Below are 22,759 nucleotides of genomic sequence, written 5' to 3'. Positions count from 1 at the left end.
CTACTCAATCTACCGCATCGGAATAGGGAAAGCGGGATAACTGGTCAGTTGCACAACTGAATGCATTCAACTGAAACATGTCTTCCGCATTTAACCCAACCTCTCTGAATCAGAGGAGTGCGGGGGGCTCTCCTAATCAACATCCACGTCTTCGGCACCCGGGGAACAGTGGGTAAACTGCCTTGCTTAGGGGCAGAACGACAGATTTTTACCTTGTCAGCTTGGGGATTCGATCCAGAAACCTTCCAGTTACTGGCCCAACACTCTAATCACTAGGCTACCTGCCGCCCGTACAGTGTATGATAAGTCCTCTACGACTGACAATAGAGGATCAAACTCTATCCGATGTGCTATTCTCTGGAGGTAAAGACATCCCTCTGCAGTTGCACGTGCTGCCCTACGGCAGAGAAGTGTGGGTGTGTTGGTGCTGTGTGTTTTTACCGTGCCCAGCCCACTCCCTTCATGTGATATTTGCTTGGCTTTACACACACTTCCCTGAAAGCTCTGAGCTTTGATTGTCTGTGCAGGGTAGTGTTTTCTCTCATCCTGTGCCTCTGATAGAGGATAATAGGTGGTTAAGGGCCCTGGAGTACTGTGTTAGATCAATCCTGATGCATCATGATGAAATTGCTGCATAACACTACCACAGCTCTTATCTTGAGGAGCCGCTTGGTGAAATCTGAACAAAACACTCTGTGGACTAACCATCCCAATAGTTTTTTTGAGTTGAAGAAAACACAGTGCCTCTGACTAACTGGAGATGATGGCTAAATCCAAGAGAAGTTTCACCATAAACTTTCCCTGTCGTTTTAGAGTTTCCCCAGAAACGTCCTGTCTTTGTTAGTTTACTTTCTGTAACCGTGGCAGCCGCATGTGTTGCTAACACAAGGGAGTTTTAATGAGGATTTTGTGAAGTTAAGCATAGCTCTCCCGCTAACACTATTAGCATGCTAATGCAATTAGGCAGCATTCAAAGAGTTTGATGAGCTCTCAGCTCTGGCCTGAGAAACTGTAGAGAAGTCCACCAGCAGCTCCCCACCCAATCTCCCAGAGCAGATCAGAGAATGGAAATGACTAAAGTGTTTGAGGTAATCCAACTCAATTAAACGTCCGCACTGCTAATGCCATTGAAATGCAAAGTAAATGCAGGACGTGATGTAGTTGATATGCAATCCCTGAATTCCTGATGTATGGTTGCAGATTTTTAGGCGGATTCCAACTAGGCAACTTTGAATCATGTAAAAATGAATTAATGTAATTTTTCATTTGTAAGCCACAATGGCCCCAAACGAAAAAGTTGTATGTTTACTGTACTTCTATTCCATAGTATTGTGCAACCTTGCAGTCACACACACATGCTCCATGTCCGAACATTAGTGTCATGATTAATCAGCATCTAACTGTCTCTCTCTCTCTCCAGGTGTTCTTCAGAGCGGGGACCCTGGCCAAACTGGAGGAGCAGAGGGACGTCCAGACCAGACGCAACATCACCATGTTCCAGGCTGCCTGCAGAGGATACCTGGCCAGACAGGCCTTCAAGAAAAGGAAGGTAAGTGAGCGCTCTCAACCCGGACAAGTAGTTCTTACCATCCCAAAGCCCAGCTCAGATTAGATGACAAAAGGAGCAAAACTGACTATAGATCAGTAAAACTGACCGTTTCTTGCTGCTCGACCACGTCACACAGTGCAGGTAGCTAACGCCTACACTCAAAGCTGATGCTTGTCATTGACAGTGAAGAGCTGTGTATCCTCCTGCTCCTCTGGGACCCCCACATCCCCACACCAGAACACACACACACACTCCCCCACATCCCCACACCAGAACACACACACACTCCCTCACATCCCCTGAATCTACCCCGGCCAAACCCTCCCCTAACCTGGACGACTCTGGGCCAATTGTGTGCTGCACTATGGGATTCCCGATCACGGCCAGTTGTGATACAGCCCGGGATCGAACCAGGGTCTGTAGTGACGCCTCTAGCACTGAAATGCAGTGCCTTAAACCGCTGCGCCACTCGGGAGCCTGAAAACTGACCTTTGATCCACGTAGGGGTGATGAGGGTCAAAAAGAAAAGGACTGACAAATAATAGGACATAACTAGAGATGTTACCAAGTCATGACGGCAGTCAAATTCCACATGACCATTTAGTCACGGTAATTAGGCTTCTCCAAGCTCTGATGCTGGTCATTAGTAGCCTACCAAACTTGCTAACTGCCTGGTACTTAGCACTCTATTGTCCCTCTAATCATGCTGACATCAATACAAATGTTTTTGAAAATGTAATCAAACACTTCATGAGAGCCCATGAGCTCATGTTACGCAACATTTCTGTAGGCCACGCAATTGAGGAGAAAACAGAGTGATGGCCGCTAATAAAAAGACGAGGATCCCATCAGCTTTCTATAGGCTAGGCCTAGTATATTTATTTCTCAAATTTCCTAATATTAAGCACATTGCTTATATTTACAACGGGAGTATAGCCTACCTGGCTGGCATGAAAACAAACCACGGGGAAAAGCGTCCTCCATTCACTATTTAAGTGCATAGATGACATGTATTTTTCCCTGCCCCTGTTTCGATACAGGTGCATGATAATGGTCCATTCTAAATCAAAACAAATGTCACACATATTAATTAGTATTTGTAAAGACAAGATTAAATCAAGAATAGTCTGATGGGTGACAGTATTAGCCGATCACTTGTGAATGATATATTATCACTTGTGAATGATGCCGAGCATAAGAAACAATGCCTTTTTGTTGTTGACTTGTTCGAATCATAGTCGCACACCTCATGTAGCCTATATGTTTTAATAAGGTTTGTATCACAACTAAAGTGTCCCAAAAGCAAAAAATGTACAAGGGGTATAGAGCCTAACTATATAAGCAGCGTGTGAGTTTCACGTTTGACGAAGATCATTTTCACCATAATGCACCTTTATAATAAAAGCATTACATGCAGAATTGCGTTTCCGGTCACTTTTGATAATAGTGTTTTCTGCTAATGGAATATTTGCGTTTATAGGCTACTACCATGTACGCATTGCTGCGCTTCTAATGTGAAGAAATAGCCTAAAGTTTATCAACATTTTAAGCTAAACATTCTGATCTGTTGCGTTAGCCACATTGCATATAAAAGGTTTGTATTAATTTGGGATCTATCGCATCCCACAACTGTCCCAGACGGTTTGGAATATTTATTTATCGCACAGAATAAAATAGGTTGACTAATGTGCTGTGGGGGATAGTAGATTGACATAGGCTAGTGCTTTTGCTGTTCGTTAGACCTACTCATCTTGTTGGCTGACGGAAAAATATCTGATATATGCACCTCGGAATTGTAGAAGGATGCGCGCAGTTGCATCTCCGATGTGTCTGTCTTAACTTGTAGCCTGTGAGAAAGACCCGATCACGTGACGGAGAGCCATGTGAGTCTGAGACGCTTCGGATTGCGCAGCACACTCTGGGAGAAGTGCAAAACGCAGCACTCCGGTCCGCAAAAGGCATGGATTTTTTAGGGTGCATTACGGCCACAAAGGGGATGTCTAATTGTGAATGAGAGACTGATGAAGTGTGTACGCGCAAAAAAACTAAGCAGAGCTCATGCCTTTCAAGCTACTTTTTTCAAATCATCATTAGTCGCTTCATGCAGCCTTAGAATGTATTAAAATCAAAACATATAGTCCAACGTTTGTAGAACAACTGAAGTTACATTTATAACTCTACATTAAGCATATAGGAATACCTATTTCTTTATTAACGGCTAAATACAGGTTAGCTGCATGTGCTCACTCCCTCATCGTTTGGAGAAAATATTAATATTTTATTCAGCTTTGTTCAATTGTATTCTTCATACAATAAAATAATATAAAAATAATGCCACAGAATTATAAGCACATCTTTTCTGCTAAATGAACTAGTGTAGCCCACAGCCATTTGGCATAGCCACATCAGCCGCTGTACCCTGCCTTTCCCAACAATCTTTCTTTTAAAGCATGTTCTTGGTGGCTGGCACAGTGGAGTGGTGTGGGCAACTGGAGGAGGTAAACAGTGAGACTGGTCTTTCTACAGGGTGTGATTATTACTGTAGACGCCTGTCATAATCCCTGCTCCAGTCATGAGGGGGAGGTCTGGGACTCGAGACAGGCAGGGGCAGGGCTGTGTGGGTATGTGGGTATGTGTGTGTGTGTGTGTGTGTGTGTGTGTGTGTGTGTGTGTGTGTGTGTGTGTGTGTGTGTGTGTGTGTGTGTGTGTGTGTGTGTGTGTGTGTGTGTGTGTTTGGCGGATGACAACAGTCCACCCTGCATGCGCCACCACACCAGAGTGATCAAGACGACCAGGAATATAACACCCTCCACTGAGTGACTGGATCCACTGGTGGGGATCTGTTCAGCTCTGTGTGTTGTCCTGTACTGTCCTGTTGTGTGTGTGTGTGTGTGTGTGTGTGTGTGTGTTGTCTCTGTGTTTGTCTGAGTGTGTGAGAGAGAGACAGTGGTTAGCATGTGTGAACTAACATAGACCTGTGAATGAGTATGCAATGTGTACGTGTGTGGCAGTAGCCTACATGTGGGTCTTGGATTGTCCATGTGTGTTTGGAGTGATTGGGATTCGACCACTGTGTCTTCCCTGCCATCCCCATCTCTGGTAGTTCTTGGGCTCAAGGTTGCTGTCTGTAAATTGCTTTTCAAGGACAGTGGGCTTATCTTCATTGCTCTGCCTCCTGTGAAGGAGTCCTGCCTGTTTCATTTGATTGCTGCCTCTCTTTGTAAGTTGTTTACCCTGATTGTTTGTTTTGATTTAGGAATAGGATATTGATAGTTTGCATTGTTGGAGACGTGTTTAGTTGTAGTTGTAAACATCTCCATTATGAGTGACTGTCATTCCTCACAGTGTGGCTGGCTGAGGGTCAGTCTGGACTGGAGAGTGTTGTGTAATGCTGGGAGGTAGAGGTCTTCATGGGTTCAAAAAGTTGGACCTGTTCTGAAATGGACCTGGGGCTTTCACACCCTGACCCGATATGCTTAAATATATTTTTTTAAATATAGAGACCCCTTCCGGACAGACCCGAGGACAACTAGACCCGTTCCATATAGACCTGGTCTGGATCCGAGTGAGGGAAGCAGCATAAAAGCCCTTTATTTAAGCTACTTTATTAACCGGAGCTGATAAAATGCTAGAGGAGGGGAAAGAGAGTAGCCGCTCTAGCAGGCAGGGAGGAGGGAGGGAAAGAGAGTAGCCACTCTAGCAGGTGGGGAGGAGGGAGGGAAAGAGAGTAGCCACTCTAGCAGGCGGGGAGGAGGGAGGGAAAGAGAGTAGCCACTCTAGCAGGCGGGGAGGAGGGAGGGAAAGAGAGTAGCCGCTCTAGCAGGCGGGGAGGAGGGAGGGAAAGAGAGTAGCCACTCTAGCAGGCGGGGAGGAGGGAGGGAAAGAGAGTAGCCACTCTAGCAGGCGGGGAGGAGGGAGGGAAAGAGAGTAGCCGCTCTAGCAGGCGGGGAGGAGGGAGGGAAAGAGAGTAGCCACTCTAGCAGGCGGGGAGGAGGGAGGGAAAGAGAGTAGCCACTCTAGCAGGCAGGGAGGAGGGAGGGAAAGAGAGTAGCCACTCTAGCAGGCGGGGAGGAGGGAGGGAAAGAGAGTAGCCGCTCTAGCAGGCGGGGAGGAGGGAGGGAAAGAGAGTAGCCACTCTAGCAGGCAGGGAGGAGGGAGGGAAAGAGAGTAGCCACTCTAGCAGGCGGGGAGAAGGGAGGGAAAGAGAGTAGCCGCTCTAGCAGGCGGGGAGGAGGGAGGGAAAGAGAGACTGCAACCAACCAAGCCGACTCGCGCTACGTTAGACCAAAAGCTGCCATAGCTAGGTTATTTATCATCAAATATGATTACGTAGTACCTGTCTTGACTACATCAAACCGGGAGAAGCAAGTTATGCTAATTGAGGCTGCAGTACATGTGCTTTCTCATCCTACAATTACAAATAATAACAACTCCATTCAGAATATTAGGTAGCAGCCTACATGTTGGCTCATGGTCGTTGTAGCCTATCCTTCTTCTTTAACTTTTAATTCCGTCGTTTTAATTTCATCTTTCATTGATTAGATATCTTCTAACTTTTGCTACGCGGAGGCTCTATGACTGTAGCCTATTGCTGCTTTGATGACTTATGATTGGCCAACAACAACTTACACGCGCCACGCTCCACTCTCCTGAAAAGCAAGTGCAGCAGGATAAAGGAAAAAAGTCTCTCTCTGCTGCAGCAGTCACGTTCAGATCTGTACGGGCCCTTCTGGACAAGTCCGAGACCGCTGACAATCATGTCAGATCTGACCCAGACGTTTTACATTATTTAGAATTCTGGATCCAGACCTGCTACGGTCCCGGATTGGGTCTCGGGTATTCTTAGGTATTCGGATACAGGTGGATCCGTGAAGACCACTACTGCGAGGCCCAGGGGGCAGGAGGGGAATAATATCACAACTTATTGGCTCTAGAACACTTATCAGAAGGCTTTTGTGAGCCAAGGCTCTGCTTTACAATGTGTTCCTGTGTACAGTACAGTACCCTACCCTTCAGCAGTTATGAAAGGTAAAGTACACAACCCTACCCTCCAGCAGTTATGAAAGGTAAAGTACACAACCCTACCCTCCAGCAGTTCTGAAAGGTAAAGTACACAACCCTACCCTCCGGCAGTTATGAAAAGTAAAGCCCAGGACCCTACCCTCCAGCAGTTATGAAAGGTAAAGCACAGGACCCTACCCTCCAGCAGTTCTGAAAGGTAAAGTACAGGACCCTACCCTCTAGCAGTTATGAAAAGTAAAGCACAGGACCCTACCCTCCAGCAGTTATGAAAGGTAAAGTACAGGACCCTACCCTCCAGCAGTTATGAAAGGTAAAGTACAGGACCCTACCCTCCGACAGTTATTAAAGGTAAAGTACAGGACCCTACCCTCCAGCAGTTATGAAAGGTAAAGTACAGGACCCTACCCTCCAGCAGTTATGAAAGGTAAAGTACAGGACCCTACCCTCTAGCAGTTATTAAAGGTAAAGTACAGGACCCTACCATCTAGCAGTTATGAAAGGTAAAGTACATAACCCTACCCTCCAGCAGTTATGAAAGGTAAAGTACAGGACCCTACCCTCCAGCAGTTATGAAAGGTAAAGTACAGGACCCTACCCTCTAGCAGTTATGAAAGGTAAAGTAGAGGACCCTACCCTCTAGCAGTTATGAAAGGTAAAGTACACAACCCTACCCTCCAGCAGTTCTGAAAGGTAAAGTACAGGACCCTACCCTCCAGCAGTTATGAAAGGTAACGTACAGGACCCTACCCTCCAGCAGTTATGAAAGGTAAAGTACAGGACCCTACCCTCCAGCAGTTATGAAAGGTACAGTACACAACCCTACCCTCTAGCAGTTATGAAAGGTAAAGTACAGGACCCTACCCTCTAGCAGTTATGAAAGGTAAAGTACAGGACCCTACCCTCCGGCAGTTATTAAAGGTAAAGTATAGGACCCTACACTCCAGCAGTTATTAAAGGTAAAGTACAGGACCCTACCATCTAGCAGTTATGAAAGGTAAAGTACAGTACCCTACCCTCCAGCAGTTATGAAAGGTAAAGTACAGGACCCTACCCTCTAGCAGTTATTAAAGGTAAAGTACAGGACCCTACCCTCTAGCAGTTATTAAAGGTAAAGTACAGGACCCTACCCTCCAGCAGTTATGAAAGGTAAAGTACAGGACCCTACCCTCCAGCAGTTATGAAAGGTAAAGTACAGGACCCTACCCTCTAGCAGTTATTAAAGGTAAAGTACAGGACCCTACCATCTAGCAGTTATGAAAGGTAAAGTACAGTACCCTACCCTCCAGCAGTTATGAAAGGTAAAGTACAGGACCCTACCCTCCAGCAGTTATGAAAGGTAAAGTACAGGACCCTACCCTCTAGCAGTTATGAAAGATAAAGTAGAGGACCCTACCCTCCAGCAGTTATGAAAGGTAAAGTACACAACCCTACCCTCCAGCAGTTCTGAAAGGTAAAGTACAGGACCCTACTCTCCAGCAGTTATGAAAGGTAAAGTACAGGACCCTACCCTCCAGCAGTTATGAAAGGTAAAGTACAGGACCCTACCCTCCAGCAGTTATGAAAGGTAAAGTTCACAACCCTACCCTCCAGCAGTTATGAAAGGTACAGTACACAACCCTACCCTCTAGCAGTTATGAAAGGTAAAGTACAGGACCCTACCCTCTAGCAGTTATGAAAGGTAAAGTACAGGACCCTACCCTCCGGCAGTTATTAAAGGTAAAGTATAGGACCCTACCCTCCAGCAGTTATTAAAGGTAAAGTACAGGACCCTACCATCTAGCAGTTATGAAAGGTAAAGTACAGTACCCTACCCTCCAGCAGTTATGAAAGGTAAAGTAGAGGACCCTACCCTCTAGCAGTTATTAAAGGTAAAGTACAGGACCCTACCCTCTAGCAGTTATTAAAGGTAAAGTACAGTACCCTACCCTCCAGCAGTTATGAAAGGTAAAGTACAGGACCCTACCCTCTAGCAGTTATTAAAGGTAAAGTACAGGACCCTACCCTCCAGCAGTTATTAAAGGTAAAGTACAGGACCCTACCCTCCAGCAGTTATGAAAGGTAAAGTACAGGACCCTACCCTCCAGCAGTTATGAAAGGTAAAGTACAGTACCCTACCCTCCAGCAGTTCTGAAAGGTAAAGTAGAGGACCCTACCCTCCAGCAGTTATTAAAGGTAAAATACAGGACCCTACCCTCTAGCAGTTATTAAAGGTAAAGTACAGTACCCTACCCTCCAGCAGTTATGAAAGGTAAAGTACAGGACCCTACCCTCTAGCAGTTATTAAAGGTAAAGTACAGGACCCTACCCTCCAGCAGTTCTGAAAGGTAAAGTAGAGGACCCTACCCTCTAGCAGTTATGAAAGGTAAAGTACAGGACCCTACCCTCTAGCAGTTATGAAAGGTAAAGTACAGGACCCTACCCTCTAGCAGTTATGAAAGGTAAAGTACAGGACCCTACCCTCCGGAAGTTCTGAAAGGTAAAGTACACAACCCTACCCTCCAGCAGTTCTGAAAGGTAAAGTACACAACCCTACCCTCCGGCAGTTATGAAAAGTAAAGCACAGGACCCTACCCTCCAGCAGTTATGAAAGGTAAAGTAGAGGACCCTACCCTCCAGCAGTTATGAAAGGTAAAGTACAGGACCCTACCCTCCAGCAGTTCTGAAAGGTAAAGTAGAGGACCCTACCCTCCAGCAGTTATGAAAGGTAAAGTACAGGACCCTACCCTCTAGCAGTTATGAAAGGTAAAGTACAGGACCCTACCCTCCAGCAGTTCTGAAAGGTAAAGTAGAGGACCCTACCCTCCAGCAGTTATTAAAGGTAAAGTACAGGACCCTACCCTCTAGCAGTTATGAAAGGTAAAGCACACAACCCTACCCTCCAGCAGTTATGAAAGGTAAAGTACAGGACCCTACCCTCTAGCAATTATGAAAGGTACATTACCATTCAAAAGTTTGGACACAACTACTCATACAAGGGTTTTTCATTATTTTCTACTTTGTAGAAAAATAGTGAAGACATCAAAACTATGAAATAACACATGGAATAATTTTGTAACCAAAAAAGTGTTAAAAACAAAACTTATATTTGAGATTCTTCAAAGTAGCCACCCTTTGCCTTGATGACAGCTTTGCACTCTCTTGGCATTCTCTCAACTAGCTTCATGAGGTAGTCACCTGGAATGCATTTCAATTAACAGGTGTGCCTTGTTAAAAGTTAATTTGTGTAATTTCTTTCCTTCTTAATGCATTTGAGCCAATCAGTTGAGTTGTGACAAGGTAGGGGTGGTATACAGAAAGTAGCCCTATTTGGTAAAAGACCAAGTCCATATTATGGCAAGAACAGTCGACAGTCCTTCATTTCTTTAAGACATGAAGGTCAGTCAATATGGAACATTCAAGAACTTTGAAAGTTTCTTCAAGTGCAGTTGCAAAAACCCTCAAGCGCTATGATGAAACTGGCTCTCATGAGGACCGCCACAGGAAAGGAAGACCCAGAGTAACCTCTGCTGCAGAGGATAAGTTCATTAGAGTTAACTAAACCTCAGATTGCAGCCCAAATAAATGCTTCACAGAGTTCAAGTATCAGACACATCTCAGCATCAACTGTTCAGAGGAGACTGTGTGAATCAGACCTTCATGGTCGAATTACTGCAAAGAAACCACCACTAAAAGAGACTTGCTTGGGCCAAGAAACACGAGCAATAGACCGGTGGAAATCTGTCCTTTGGTCTGATGAGTCCAATTTTGAGATTTTTGGTTCCAACCGCCGTGTCTTTGTGAGACGCAGAGTAGTTGAACGGATGATCTCCGCATGTGTGGTTCCCACTGTGAAGCATGGAGGAGGTGTGATGGTGTGGGGGTGCATTGCTGGTGACACTGTCTGTGATTTATTTAGAATTCAAGGCACACTTAACCAGAATGGCTACCACAGCATTCTGCAGCGATATGACATCCAATCTGGTTTGCGCATAGTGGGACTATCGTTTGTTTTTCAACAGGACAATGACCCAACACACCTCCAGGCTGTTTAAGGGCTATCACCCAATCTCAACCTAGTTTGGGTTGAGTTGGACCGCAGAGTGAAGGAAAAGCAACCAATAAGTGCTCAGAATATGTGGGTACTCCTTCAAGACTGTTGGAAAAGCATTCCAGGTGAAACTGGTTGAGAGAATTCCAAGAGTGTGCAAAGATTCCATATGTGCTATTTCATAGTTTTGATGTCTTCACTATTATTCTACAATCTAGAAAATAGTACAAATTTAAGAAAAACCCTTGAATGAGTAGGTGTGTCCAAATTTTTGACTGGTTACAGTAAGGTTTAGTTCAATGTGTTTTAATTTGATAATCTGATTCTCAGGAAGTTGAGACAAAAATAGTAAGTTGAATATTGTTTAATTTAAAGTTGAACTCAACGATTAAGTATCTATTTACACACACAATGAAGACTTTGCACCATTCCAGCTAAGAAGCCAAGGCATGTTTAAGAGGAAAATGTGTGTTGAGGAGAGTGGTACTGGTGAATATCTGAGGCTTGCGTTGTATCGAGGTAAGCTGGTTTGATATTTACAGGAAAATGTTCTCCAGCATTGAACAGCTAAGCATGCAGACTCACATTTGATTACAAAGCAGTGCAGGGTGTTACACTTGAACTTTTGGCCTATATTTCTCAGACACAAGACATGACTATGCAAGTGTTGACTTCCTCGTCTGAACACTGACATCCCCTCTGCCAATAAATATATATTAGTTTGTTTCTCTCTCTGTCTGTTTGATTGCTCCGGGGGCCTCCCCACACCTTGAAGTCCTCCCAGCCTGAGCCAAACCCTCACAGGGATTTTGTTCTCAAAGCGCTTTGAGGGAGAAAGAGAGGGAGAGTAAGAGGCGGAGAAAGCGTGAGAGAAAAGAGCGAGGGAAAGAGTGACGCTGCTCGGAAACGGTGCTTCACCATGGGGGAATAGATGAATAGAAGGGATCCGGCATGGCGTTTGAAGCCCACAGCCTGCTCTCTCTTTGACATTTTGGGGAATGAACTAGCGGCGGCATGGCGAAGCAGAGCATGGGGGATTCCTCCGTCAGCCAGTCGGCCCATAGTGTGTCGAATTAAATCGTTGCCTTAAGACAAAGCTTCTTCCCCGACTGGGAACAGGTGTGTGTCAGTGCATGCATCCGTTACATCTATGGCCCTGTGTGCTCAGCAAAGGTCATGTAGCTGCACAGACACTAAAAAGGAACTTTGTAAAGGGGAGGCAGAAGGCTGAGTAAAAAGGGACAGCGAGACAAAGAGAAAGGAATACATTCTGTTTCTGTGTCTCTCTAAGACCATCAATACCTGTTTGACACAGACAGATCCTCCTTCTAAACAAAGGCTGCAAGATCTTAGTCTAAATCCCTCTAGTGGTGTAGATGAGCTCTCTGTATGGCTGAGGAACAGAAAGATCAACACTGACATTTTCAATGGGACCCCCCCTTATTGAGTCTACACAGGATTTGTTAAACTTGTTTAGGTCTAAGCATGACAAACACACTTTAGGGGGCATAACCTGCATGCCTGTTCAGTCAGTGACCAGGATGGCTAAGCGGCATTTAGGTGCTCTCATGGCGTGACAAATACGTATCGTGTTCTGTCATGGAAACCCCATTGGATGCGGTTGCATTGTGGTGCTCTAATTGGGTTGCCAGATAATGGGTGGTTTATTGGAGATGCCCATGTAGCGGGAGCATGTAGCTCCTCCTAATGCCTTTTTAACAGGCTGACAAAGTGGTATTGATGTTTGATTTGAATTCTCTGAAGAGCTCTGTCTCAGCTCTTAAACCCAGAAGACCTTTGGATTGTCTTGATTCTAGCTCGCCCAAATTGTCACACTTGATGCAAGTGCCTGTTAACGTGCCAGTAGACAATGACCCTAAGCAATGGCATTTTTTATTTTCTTTATCAAAAGTTACATATTTGATACTTATTTTTGATACATATTGATATCCATGTCAAAGAACTTGAAGAATCCAACATGTTGGCAGACAACCGCAGACAAACACCCACACACACACACACACACACACACACACACACACACACACACACACACACACACACACACACACACACACACACACACACACACAGGTTCCTTCGTTGTAAGTCCCTCTGCTCCTCTGCGTGCGTTTCAGATCCAGGACCTGGCTATCCGCTGTATCCAGAAGAACATCAAGAAGAACAAGGGCGTGAAGGGCTGGCCCTGGTGGAAGGTGTTCACCACAGTACGCCCCCTTATAGAGGTCCAGCTCACAGAGGAGCAGATACGTGGCAAAGACGTGAGTACACAAACTATACACACCTTCCATCTACTGTTGATCAGAGGTGTAACCATTACTCCCTACAGGGATGGAAACTAGCGTTTATATTGGGCAGCTTCAGCAAACAGGGATGGACCTAACTGAATCTGTCCAATAGAAATGCTAGTTTTCATTGCAAAACTGAATATTTTGCAACTGTTTGGAGTAATGATTACACCCCTGCATTTGATTCCCTCCCCCTGCTTTGTAGACTATACAGATTTAGCTCCCTCTAATACTGTAATACGGTGAGGGAAAAAAGTATTTGATCCCCTGCTGATTTTGTACGTTTGCCCACTGACAAAGAAATGATCAGTCTATAATTTTAATGGTAGGTTTATTTGAACAGTGAGAGACAGAATAACAACAAAAAAATCCAGAAAAACGCATGTCAAAAATGTTATAAAATTATTTGCATTTTAATGAGGGAAATAAGTATTTGACCCCTCTGAAAAACATGACTTAGTACTTGGTGGCAAAACCCTTGTTGGCAATCACAGAGGTCAGATGTTTCTTGTAGTTGGCCACCAGGTTTGCACACATCTCAGGAGGGATTTTGTCCCACTCCTCTTTGCAGATCTTCTCCGAGTCATTAAGGTTTCGAGGCTGACGTTTGGCAACTCGAACCTTCAGCTCCCTCCACAGATTTTCTATGGGATTAAGGTCTGGAGACTGGCTAGGCCACTCCAGGACCTTAATGTGCTTCTTCTTGAGCCACTCCTTTGTTGCCTTGGCCGTGTGTTTTGGGTCATTGCCACGCTGGAATACCCATCCACGACCCATTTTCAATGCCCTGGCTGAGGGAAGGAGGTTCTCACCCAAGATTTGACGGTACATGGCCAAGTCCATCGTCCCTTTGATGCGGTGAAGTTGTCCTGTCCCCTTAGCAGAAAAACACCCCCAAAGCATAATGTTTCCACCTCCATGTTTGACGGTGGTGATGGTGGTCTTGGGGTCATAGGCAGCATTCCTCCTCCTCCAAACACGGCGAGTTGAGTTGATGCCAAAGAGCTCCATTTTGGTCTCATCTGACCACAACACTTTCACCCAGTTGTCCTCTGAATCATTCAGATGTTCATTGGCAAACTTCAGATGGGCATGTATATGTGCTTTCTTGAGCAGGGGGACCTTACGGGCGCTGCAGGTTTTCAGTGCTTCACGGCGTAGTGTGTTACCAATTGTTTTCTTGGTGACTATGGTCCCAGCTGCCTTGAGATCATTGACAAGATCCTCCCGTGTAGTTCTGGGCTGATTCCTCACCATTCTCATGATCATTGCAACTCCACGAAGTGAGATCATGCATGGAGCCCCAGGCCGAGGGAGATTGACAGTTCTTTTGTTTCTTCCATCTGCAAATAATTACACCAACTGTTGTCACCTTCTCACCAAGCTGCTTGGCGATGGTCTTGTAGCCCATTCCAGCCTTGTGTAGGTCTACAATCTTGTCCCTGACATCCTTGGAGAGCTCTTTGGTCTTGGCCATGGTGGAGAGTTTGGAATCTGATTGATTGATTGCTTCTGTGGACAGGTGTCTTTTATATAGGTAACAAACTGAGATTAGGAGCACTCCCTTTAAGAGTGTGCTCCTAATCTCAGCTCGTTACCTGTATAAAAGACACCTGGGAGCCAGAAATCCTTCTGATTGAGAGGGGGTCAAATACTTATTTCCCTCATTAAAATGCAAATCAATTTATAACATTTTTGACATGGGTTTTTCTGGATTTTGTTGTTGTTATTCTGTCTCTCACTGTTCAAATAAACCTACCATTAAAATTATAGACTGATCATTTCTTTGTCAGTGGGCAAACGTACAAAAATCAGCAGGGGATCAAATACTTTTTTCCCTCACTGTACGTGTTCTCTCTTCCCCCTCCCTCTCTCGTTCTGTCTATCTGTTCCCAGGAGGAGATCCAGCAGCTGAAAGGGAGGCTGGAGAAGGTGGAGAAGGAGAGGAACGAGCTGAGACTCAACAGTGACCGCTTGGAGAGCCGGGTACACATACACACACACACACACACACACACACACACACACACACACACACACACACACACAGACCCCCCCCCTGCGCTGCAGACTAATAATAGATGACATTGTACCAGCAGCTCTGTCTGTATAAATAAAGGATGAACAGATGAAGGTTGTAAGTATGTCATGAAGTTGAACTGTATTGCACTATATGCATAAGACCGGGTGCATGTGTAACCCTCTTGCTAATTGCGATTGTGTGTATGCCAGATCACAGAGCTGTCGTCGGAGCTGGCAGACGAAAGGAACACAGGAGAGTCGGCCTCTCAGCTGCTGGAGTCTGAGACCTCAGAGAGACTGAGACTGGAGAAAGACATGAAGGACCTGCAGGTAAACACTGCCAAGGAGAAATTAGACATCCTTAACTGTTGTAGGATGTACACAATGATTTAATTCAACCCATTATTTGAACCAGATTGGTAAATGGAAAACCGATTCTGATTTGCAATGACGACCTTGCCAGTTCTGTTGGCTGAAACGTAATGGTGTAATCAGATTGTTGACCCTGCCTTCTCCCGCCTTTAGTTTTCTATTTGACATTTGACATGATGGTTTTTTTCCGGGTGTTCCAACTAGCTGGGATAGATTTTTCCACTGACTGTTCAGATTGCACATGCTGATGGGCTGGGCTGGGTACAAATGACCTCGCTTCTAGAAATGAGCGATCGTGTCATTTAGAGGATGTGTGTGTGTGAGAGCAATGAGCGTTTGTGTGTGCACGTGCAAGTGCAATGTGAGGCCTATCTGTCAGTATTTCTATCTCTGTCTTGGAATAATGTGTTTGTGTATTAATGCATGGCCTGTGGTTCTCTCTCCAGACTAAGTTTGACTCGATGAAGAAGTCTATGGACTCTATGGAGATGGAGGTAATGGAGACCAGACTCCTCAGAGCTTCCGAGCTCAACGGAGAGATGGACGACGACGACACAGGTCAGCGGCACACACACACGCTTGTTTTACTATCCTTGTGGGGACCAAAACCTTTATTTCCATTCACAATCCTATTTTCCCTAACCCTAAACATAACCCTTAACCTAACCTTAACCCCAAACCCCTAAAACTAAACCTAACCCCTAAATCTAACCCCTAACCCAACCTTAATTCTAACCCTAATTGTAACCATAAACCTAACCCCTAAGCCTAAAATAGCCTTTTTGCGTGTGGGGACTGGCAAAATGACCCCACTTGTCAGAATTGTCCTTGTTGTACTGTCCTTGTGAGGACTTCTGAGTCCTCACAAGGATAATAAAACCAAACCACACACACACACTGTTGCCATGGTGACAACTTAGCACCATGAAAACCAGCACACAAAGGTAGACCCCAAGATCAGGATGGAAGTAGGCTGTTTCTGGTTGGTGGAATCCAGCTGACCACCCTGTAGTCTGAAGTGGCTGCCTGAAATCAATGAGGAGACAAAAGGTTTATAAGACATGGCGTAGAAATGGATTATAAAAGACAGCAGGCGTCCTCAAATTATATTCGACTGCATGCCGAACAGACTTCCAGCTAGACTGGCTATTCTGAATGTAGAATAGATTTTGTCTCAGTGTTTTGTTTGTAAGTTTCAACACTCCACATTTTAAGTGGAATAGACAACCCTGTTTAAGAGACACTACATGATTTATAGTATATGTGGACACCTGCTCGTCGAACATCTCATTCTAAAATCCTGGGAATTAATATGGAGTTGGTCCCCCCTTTGCTACTATAACAGCCTCCTCTCTTCTGGGAAGGCTTTCCACTAGATGTTGGAACATTGCTGGCATTCCTGGCATCCGCCAAACCCAGATTCATTTGTCGGACTGCCAGATGGTGAAGCGTGATTCATCACTCTAGAGAACGCTTTACACCACTCCAGCTAATGCTTGGCATTGCACATGGTGATCTTAGGCTTGTGTGCGGCTGCTCGGCCATGGAAACCCATTTCATGAAGCTCCCAACTAGCAGTTCTTGTGCTGACGTTGCTTCCAGACGCAGTTTGGAACTCGGTAGTGAGTGTTGCAACCGAGGACAGACTAGTTTTACTCACTTCAGCACTCGGCGGTCCAGTTCTGTGAGCTTGTGTGGCTGTATGACCGTGCCACGTTGAAAGTCACTGAGCTCTTCAGTACGGCCATTCTACTGCCAATGTTTGTCTATGAAGATTGCATGGCCGTGTGCTCGATTTTATACACCTTTCAGCAACGGGTGTGGCTGAAGTAGCCGAATCCACTCATTTGAAGGGGTGTCCACATATTTTAGTACATACTGTACATGTACAGGTCATAACAGTACTGTACCGACTCTAATATGGCTTCAATACAGCTTGATACATTACCTCCTGACTAATGCAAACCCCTTCCATGGTCAAACAGACTCCCTTTCAAACTAGCTATTCAATTTCAACTTAGTTCTATTTGAAGACATATTGAATGCAGTGGAGGCTGCTGAGGGGAGGACGGCTCATAGTAATGGCTGGAACAGAATGGATGGAAACCATGTGTTTGATACCATTCTGCTCCAGCCATTACCACAAGCCCGTCCTTCCCAATTAAGGTGGCCACCAACCTCCTGTGATTGAATTGTGAACTGGTGTGGTTCTTGTAGTGCTGTCCATGACCTGTCTGCTAACTGTGCTGTATCATGTTGTGTCTGTTAGGAGGAGAGTGGAGACTGAAGTATGAGAGGGCCATCAGAGAGATCGAGTTCACCAAGAAGAGGCTCCAGCAGGAGTTTGATGACAAGCTGGAGATGGAGCAGCAAAACAAACGACAGCTGGAGAGGAGGGTAAGGCAGCGTAGGACACACACTTCTGACAGCTGGAGAGGAGGGTAAGGCAGCGTAGGACACACACTTCTGACAGCTGGAGAGGAGGGTAAGGCAGCGTAGGACACACACTTCAAACAGCTGGAGAGGAGGGTAAGGCAGCGTAGGACATACACACTTCAAACAGCTGGAGAGGAGGGTAAGGCAGCGTAGGACACACACACTTCTGACAGCTGGAGAGGAGGGTAAGGCAGCGTAGGACACACACTTCAAACAGCTGGAGAGTAGGGTAAGGCAGCGTAGGACACACACACTTCTGACAGCTGGAGAGGAGGGTAAGGCAGCGTAGGACACACACACTTCTGACAGCTGGAGAGGAGGGTAAGGCAGCGTAGGACACACACTTCTGACAGCTGGAGGGTAGGGTAAGGCAGCGTAGGACACACACACTTCTGACAGCTGGAGAGGAGGGTAAGGCAGCGTAGAACACACACTTCTGACAGCTGGAGAGTAGGGTAAGGCAGCGTAGAACACACACTTCTGACAGCTGGAGAGGAGGGTAAGGCAGCGTAGAACACACACTTCTGACAGCTGGAGAGGAGGGTAAGGCAGCGTAGGACACACACTTCTGACAGCTGGAGAGGAGGGTAAGGCAGCGTAGGACACACACACTTCTAACAGCTGGAGGGTAGGGTAAGGCAGCGTAGGACACACACACTTCTAACAGCTGGAGAGGAGGGTAAGGCAGCGTAGGACATACACACTTCTGACAGCTGGAGAGGAGGGTAAGGCAGCGTAGGACACACACACTTCTGACAGCTGGAGAGGAGGGTAAGGCAGCGTAGAACACACACTTCTGACAGCTGGAGAGGAGGGTAAGGCAGCGTAGGACACACACACTTCTGACAGCTGGAGGGTAGGGTAAGGCAGCGTAGGACACACACACTTCTAACAGCTGGAGAGTAGGGTAAGGCAGCGTAGGACACACACACTTCTGACAGCTGGAGGGTAGGGTAAGGCAGCGTAGGACACACACTTCTGACAGCTGGAGAGGAGGGTAAGGCAGCGTAGGACATACACACTTCTAACAGCTGGAGAGGAGGGTAAGGCAGCGTAGGACATACACACTTCTAACAGCTGGAGAGGAGGGTAAGGCAGCGTAGGACATACACACTTCTGACAGCTGGAGAGGAGGGTAAGGCAGCGTAGGACACACACACTTCTGACAGCTGGAGAGGAGGGTAAGGCAGCGTAGAACACACACTTCTGACAGCTGGAGAGGAGGGTAAGGCAGCGTAGGACACACACACTTCTGACAGCTGGAGAGGAGGGTAAGGCAGCGTAGGACATACACACTTCTGACAGCTGGAGAGGAGGGTAAGGCAGCGTAGGACATACACTTCTGACAGCTGGAGGGTAGGGTAAGGCAGCGTAGGACATACACACTTCTGACAGCTGGAGAGGAGGGTAAGGCAGCGTAGAACACACACTTCTGACAGCTGGAGGGTAGGGTAAGGCAGCGTAGGACACACACACTTCTGACAGCTGGAGGGTAGGGTAAGGCAGCGTAGGACATACACACTTCTGACAGCTGGAGAGGAGGGTAAGGCAGCGTAGGACATACACACTTCTGACAGCTGGAGAGGAGGTTAAGGCAGCGTAGGACACACACACTTCTAACAGCTGAGTTGTCAAGAAGTAGTTGACTACTGCTCTCGGTGGGTCTGTCTTTCTCTCTGTCTCTCCTTTTCTCTCACCTGCCCAGCAATGAGGAAAGGAATCTGTCTGTCCCTGTCTTTGTCCATCTCTGTCTGGCTTTTCTTTCTCTGGCTTTTTCTCAGCCCCTTTCTCTGTTTTTGACAACTCCTCTGAGCTTTCTCATAAAACGTCATATAAAGCTGTACACTCCCTGAGCGCTCACTCAGTGAGACGTAAAGGAGCAGTGAAGCAATAACTAGTCTTTTCTTTCTCTCACCTGGTCGGCCACTCAGACAGACAGCTTGACAGAAGCTAACAGACGCTTTGACCTATTTCATGCCTCTGCTTATTTTGAAAAAAGATTTAAAATGTTACAATCTCTCTCTCTATCTCCCTCCGTCCCCCTCCAGCTAAGTGACCTCCAGGCAGACAGTGAGGAGGTGCAGCGTACGGCCCAGCAGCTGAAGAAGAAGTGCCAGAGATTGACGGCTGAGCTACAGGACACCAAGCTACACCTGGAGGGCCAGCAGAGCCGCAACCACGACCTGGAGAAGAAACAGAGGAAGTGAGTTCAGTTCATACCAGCACACACTCTGTAGGGCGACAAACACACATGTGCACACAGACCATAGAGATAGATGGAGGACTATAGTACTCAAAAGTCTGTTTTAGCATGGGCAGCGCCATTGAGGACTTTCACCATTTTGAAGTAATCAACTGCGTGGGACTTCCAATGGGTTAACCTCCCTGGGCAAGGTGGGACGTTTGCGTCCCACCTAGTCAACATCCAGTGGAATCGTGTGGCGCAAAATACAAATACCTCATAAATGCTATAACTTCAATTTCTCAAACATATGACTATTTTACACCATTTTAAAGACAAATCTCTCGTTAATCAAACCACACTGTCCGATTTCAAAAAGGCTTTACAGCGAAAGCAAAACATTAGATTATGTCAGGAGCGTACCCTGCCAAAAATAATCACACAGCCATTTTCAAAGCATGCATATATGTCACAAAAACCAAAACCACAGCTAAATGCAGCACTAACCTTTGATGATCTTCATCAGATGACACTCCTAGGACATTATGTTATACAATACATGCATGTTTTGTTCAATCAAGTTCATATTTATATCAAAAAACAGCTTTTTACATTAGCATGTGATGTTCAGAACTAGCATACCCACCGCAAACTTTACTTAATTACTCACGATTAACGTTCACAAAATACATAACAATTATTTTAAGAACTATAGATACAGAACTCCTTTATGCAATCGCGGTGTCAGATTTTAAAATAGCTTTTCGGTGAAAGCACTTTTTGCAATATTCTGAGTCCTTTGCCCGGCCATCACGGCTAGCTAATTTGACACCCACCAAGTTTGGCCCTCACCAAACTCAGATTTACTATAAGAAAAATTGGATTACCTTTGCTGTTCTTCGTCAGAATGCACTCCCAGGACTTCTACTTCAACAACAAATGTTGTTTTGGTTCGAAATAATCCATAGTTATATTGAAATAGCTCCGTTTTGTTCGTGCGTTGAGGTCAGTATCCGAAGGGTGACGCGCGGGCGCATTTCGTGACATAAAATTTCAAAATATTCCATTACCGTACTTTGAAGCATGTCAAACGCTGTTTAAAATCAATTTTAATGCGATTTTTCTCGTAAAATAGCGATAATATTCCAACCGGGCGACGTCGTATTCGTTCAAAGAGAGAAAGAAAAACATGGAGTCCTCTCGTGCACGCGCACTCCTGTGTCAGTGTTCCCTGCCTGACCACTCACAAAAACTCCTGCTTTTTTTCGCCCAGAGACTGCAGAGCTCTCATTCCACTTTCTGGCACCTTCTGAGAGCCAATGAAAGCCTTAGAAAATGTCACGTTATACAGCAGAGATGCTGTATTTTTGATAGAGATGCCCTAGAAGGACAACAAATTGTCAGACAGGGCACTTCCTGCATGGAATCTTCTCAGGTTTTGACCTGCCATATGAGTTCTGTTATACTCACAGACACCATTCAAACAGTTTTAGAAACTTTAGAGTGTTTTCTATCCAAATCTACTAATTATATGCATATTCTCGTTTCTGGGTAAGAGTAGTAACCAGTTTAAATCGGGTACGTTTTTTATCCGGCCGTGAAAATACTGCCCCCTAGCAAGGATCACATAATTCCATCCAGGTCGTCAGGAGGGATCAGCCAATGAATTAAACTTGTGAGGAAACATTCCTTAACTGCAGATGGCAGTAAATCGCCGACGCTGGATTTATACCTGTTCAAACAACACACTCCAGGTGGCAGTATGCACCCTTTCAGTTTGTTTACCAACTCATAGAAGTAGAAGAAAAATAAAATGGTCTACTTCAAAATGGAGATGTCCTGAATGGCGCTGCCTGTGCTCTCCTAGACGTCATAATAGGACAGATGCAATGTCTATCTAAGTCTATGATACAGACACACGCACCTACACACAGGTGTGCGTCACACACACACACACACACACACACACACACACACACACACACACACACACACACACACACACACACACACACACACACACACACACACACACACTCATACAGTACATTCAGATCTGCAACTACAACTTGATATTACTCATACACTCCCCCTCACTGTTACCTGAAGAAGAAACCGAGCTCACTAACTTAGATCTTCACTGTAACTTTAAATATTTTAAAGTTACAGTGAACACCACAGTACTCAATCTCTCTCTCTCTCTCTCTCTCTCTCTCTCTCTCTCTCTCTTTCCCGGTCTGTCTGTCTGTCTGTCTGTCTGTCTGTCTGTCTGTCTGTCTGTCTGTCTGTCTGTCTGTCTGTCTGTCTGTCTGTCTGTCTGTCTGTCTGTCTGTCTGTCTGTCTGTCTGTCTGTCTGTCTGTCTGTCTGTCTGTCTGTCTGTCTCTCTCTCTCTCATCTGTCTCTCTCTGTCCCCCCTCTCTCTTTCTCTTTCGCTTTCTTTCTTTGTTTCTTTCTCGCTCTCTGCGTGGTAATGGTTACTGAGTGATATCACACCGAAGCAGAGTAGGAGAGATATAATTAAGCAGTAAGGCTCGAGGAGGTGTGACATATGGCCAATATACCACGGCTAAGGGCTGTTCTTAAGCATGACGCAAATTGGAGTGCCTGGATACAGCCCTTAGCCGTGGTATATTGGCCATATATCACAAACCCTGGAGGTGCCTTATTGCTATTAAACTGGTTACCAATGAAATTAGAACAGTAAAAAAAAAACATGGTATATGGTCTAATATTACGCTGCTTTCAGCCAATCAGCATTCAGGGCTCGAAACACCCAGTTTATAATACAAATTAATCTAGGAGATCAGTAAAGTCTAGGAAACTTACTGGGATGCTGCAA

The 22,759-nt window shown here is 45.6% G+C and overlaps 1 protein-coding gene across 9 annotated transcripts in view; it reads left to right on the top strand.

The window, feature by feature from the left end:
- Positions 1-22,759, top strand: part of LOC106581247 (unconventional myosin-XVIIIa) — a 169,473-nt gene that overhangs the window by 109,449 nt on the left and 37,265 nt on the right. For all 9 annotated transcript variants that reach the window (XM_082966707.1, XM_082966705.1, XM_082966704.1 and 6 more), the window contains 7 exons: positions 1,421-1,549; positions 12,737-12,880; positions 14,804-14,893; positions 15,140-15,259; positions 15,748-15,859; positions 17,571-17,698; positions 19,786-19,940. In XM_082966707.1, the coding sequence (XP_082822833.1) occupies positions 1,421-1,549; positions 12,737-12,880; positions 14,804-14,893; positions 15,140-15,259; positions 15,748-15,859; positions 17,571-17,698; positions 19,786-19,940 (878 nt within the window). The remainder of the gene's footprint in view (positions 1-1,420; positions 1,550-12,736; positions 12,881-14,803; positions 14,894-15,139; positions 15,260-15,747; positions 15,860-17,570; positions 17,699-19,785; positions 19,941-22,759) is intronic.

This window comes from Salmo salar, chromosome 20 (genome assembly GCF_965601325.2).
Source record: "Salmo salar chromosome 20, fSalSal1, whole genome shotgun sequence".
NCBI lineage: Eukaryota > Metazoa > Chordata > Actinopteri > Salmoniformes > Salmonidae > Salmo > Salmo salar.
This window is presented reverse-complemented; position numbering and strand designations above follow the sequence as displayed.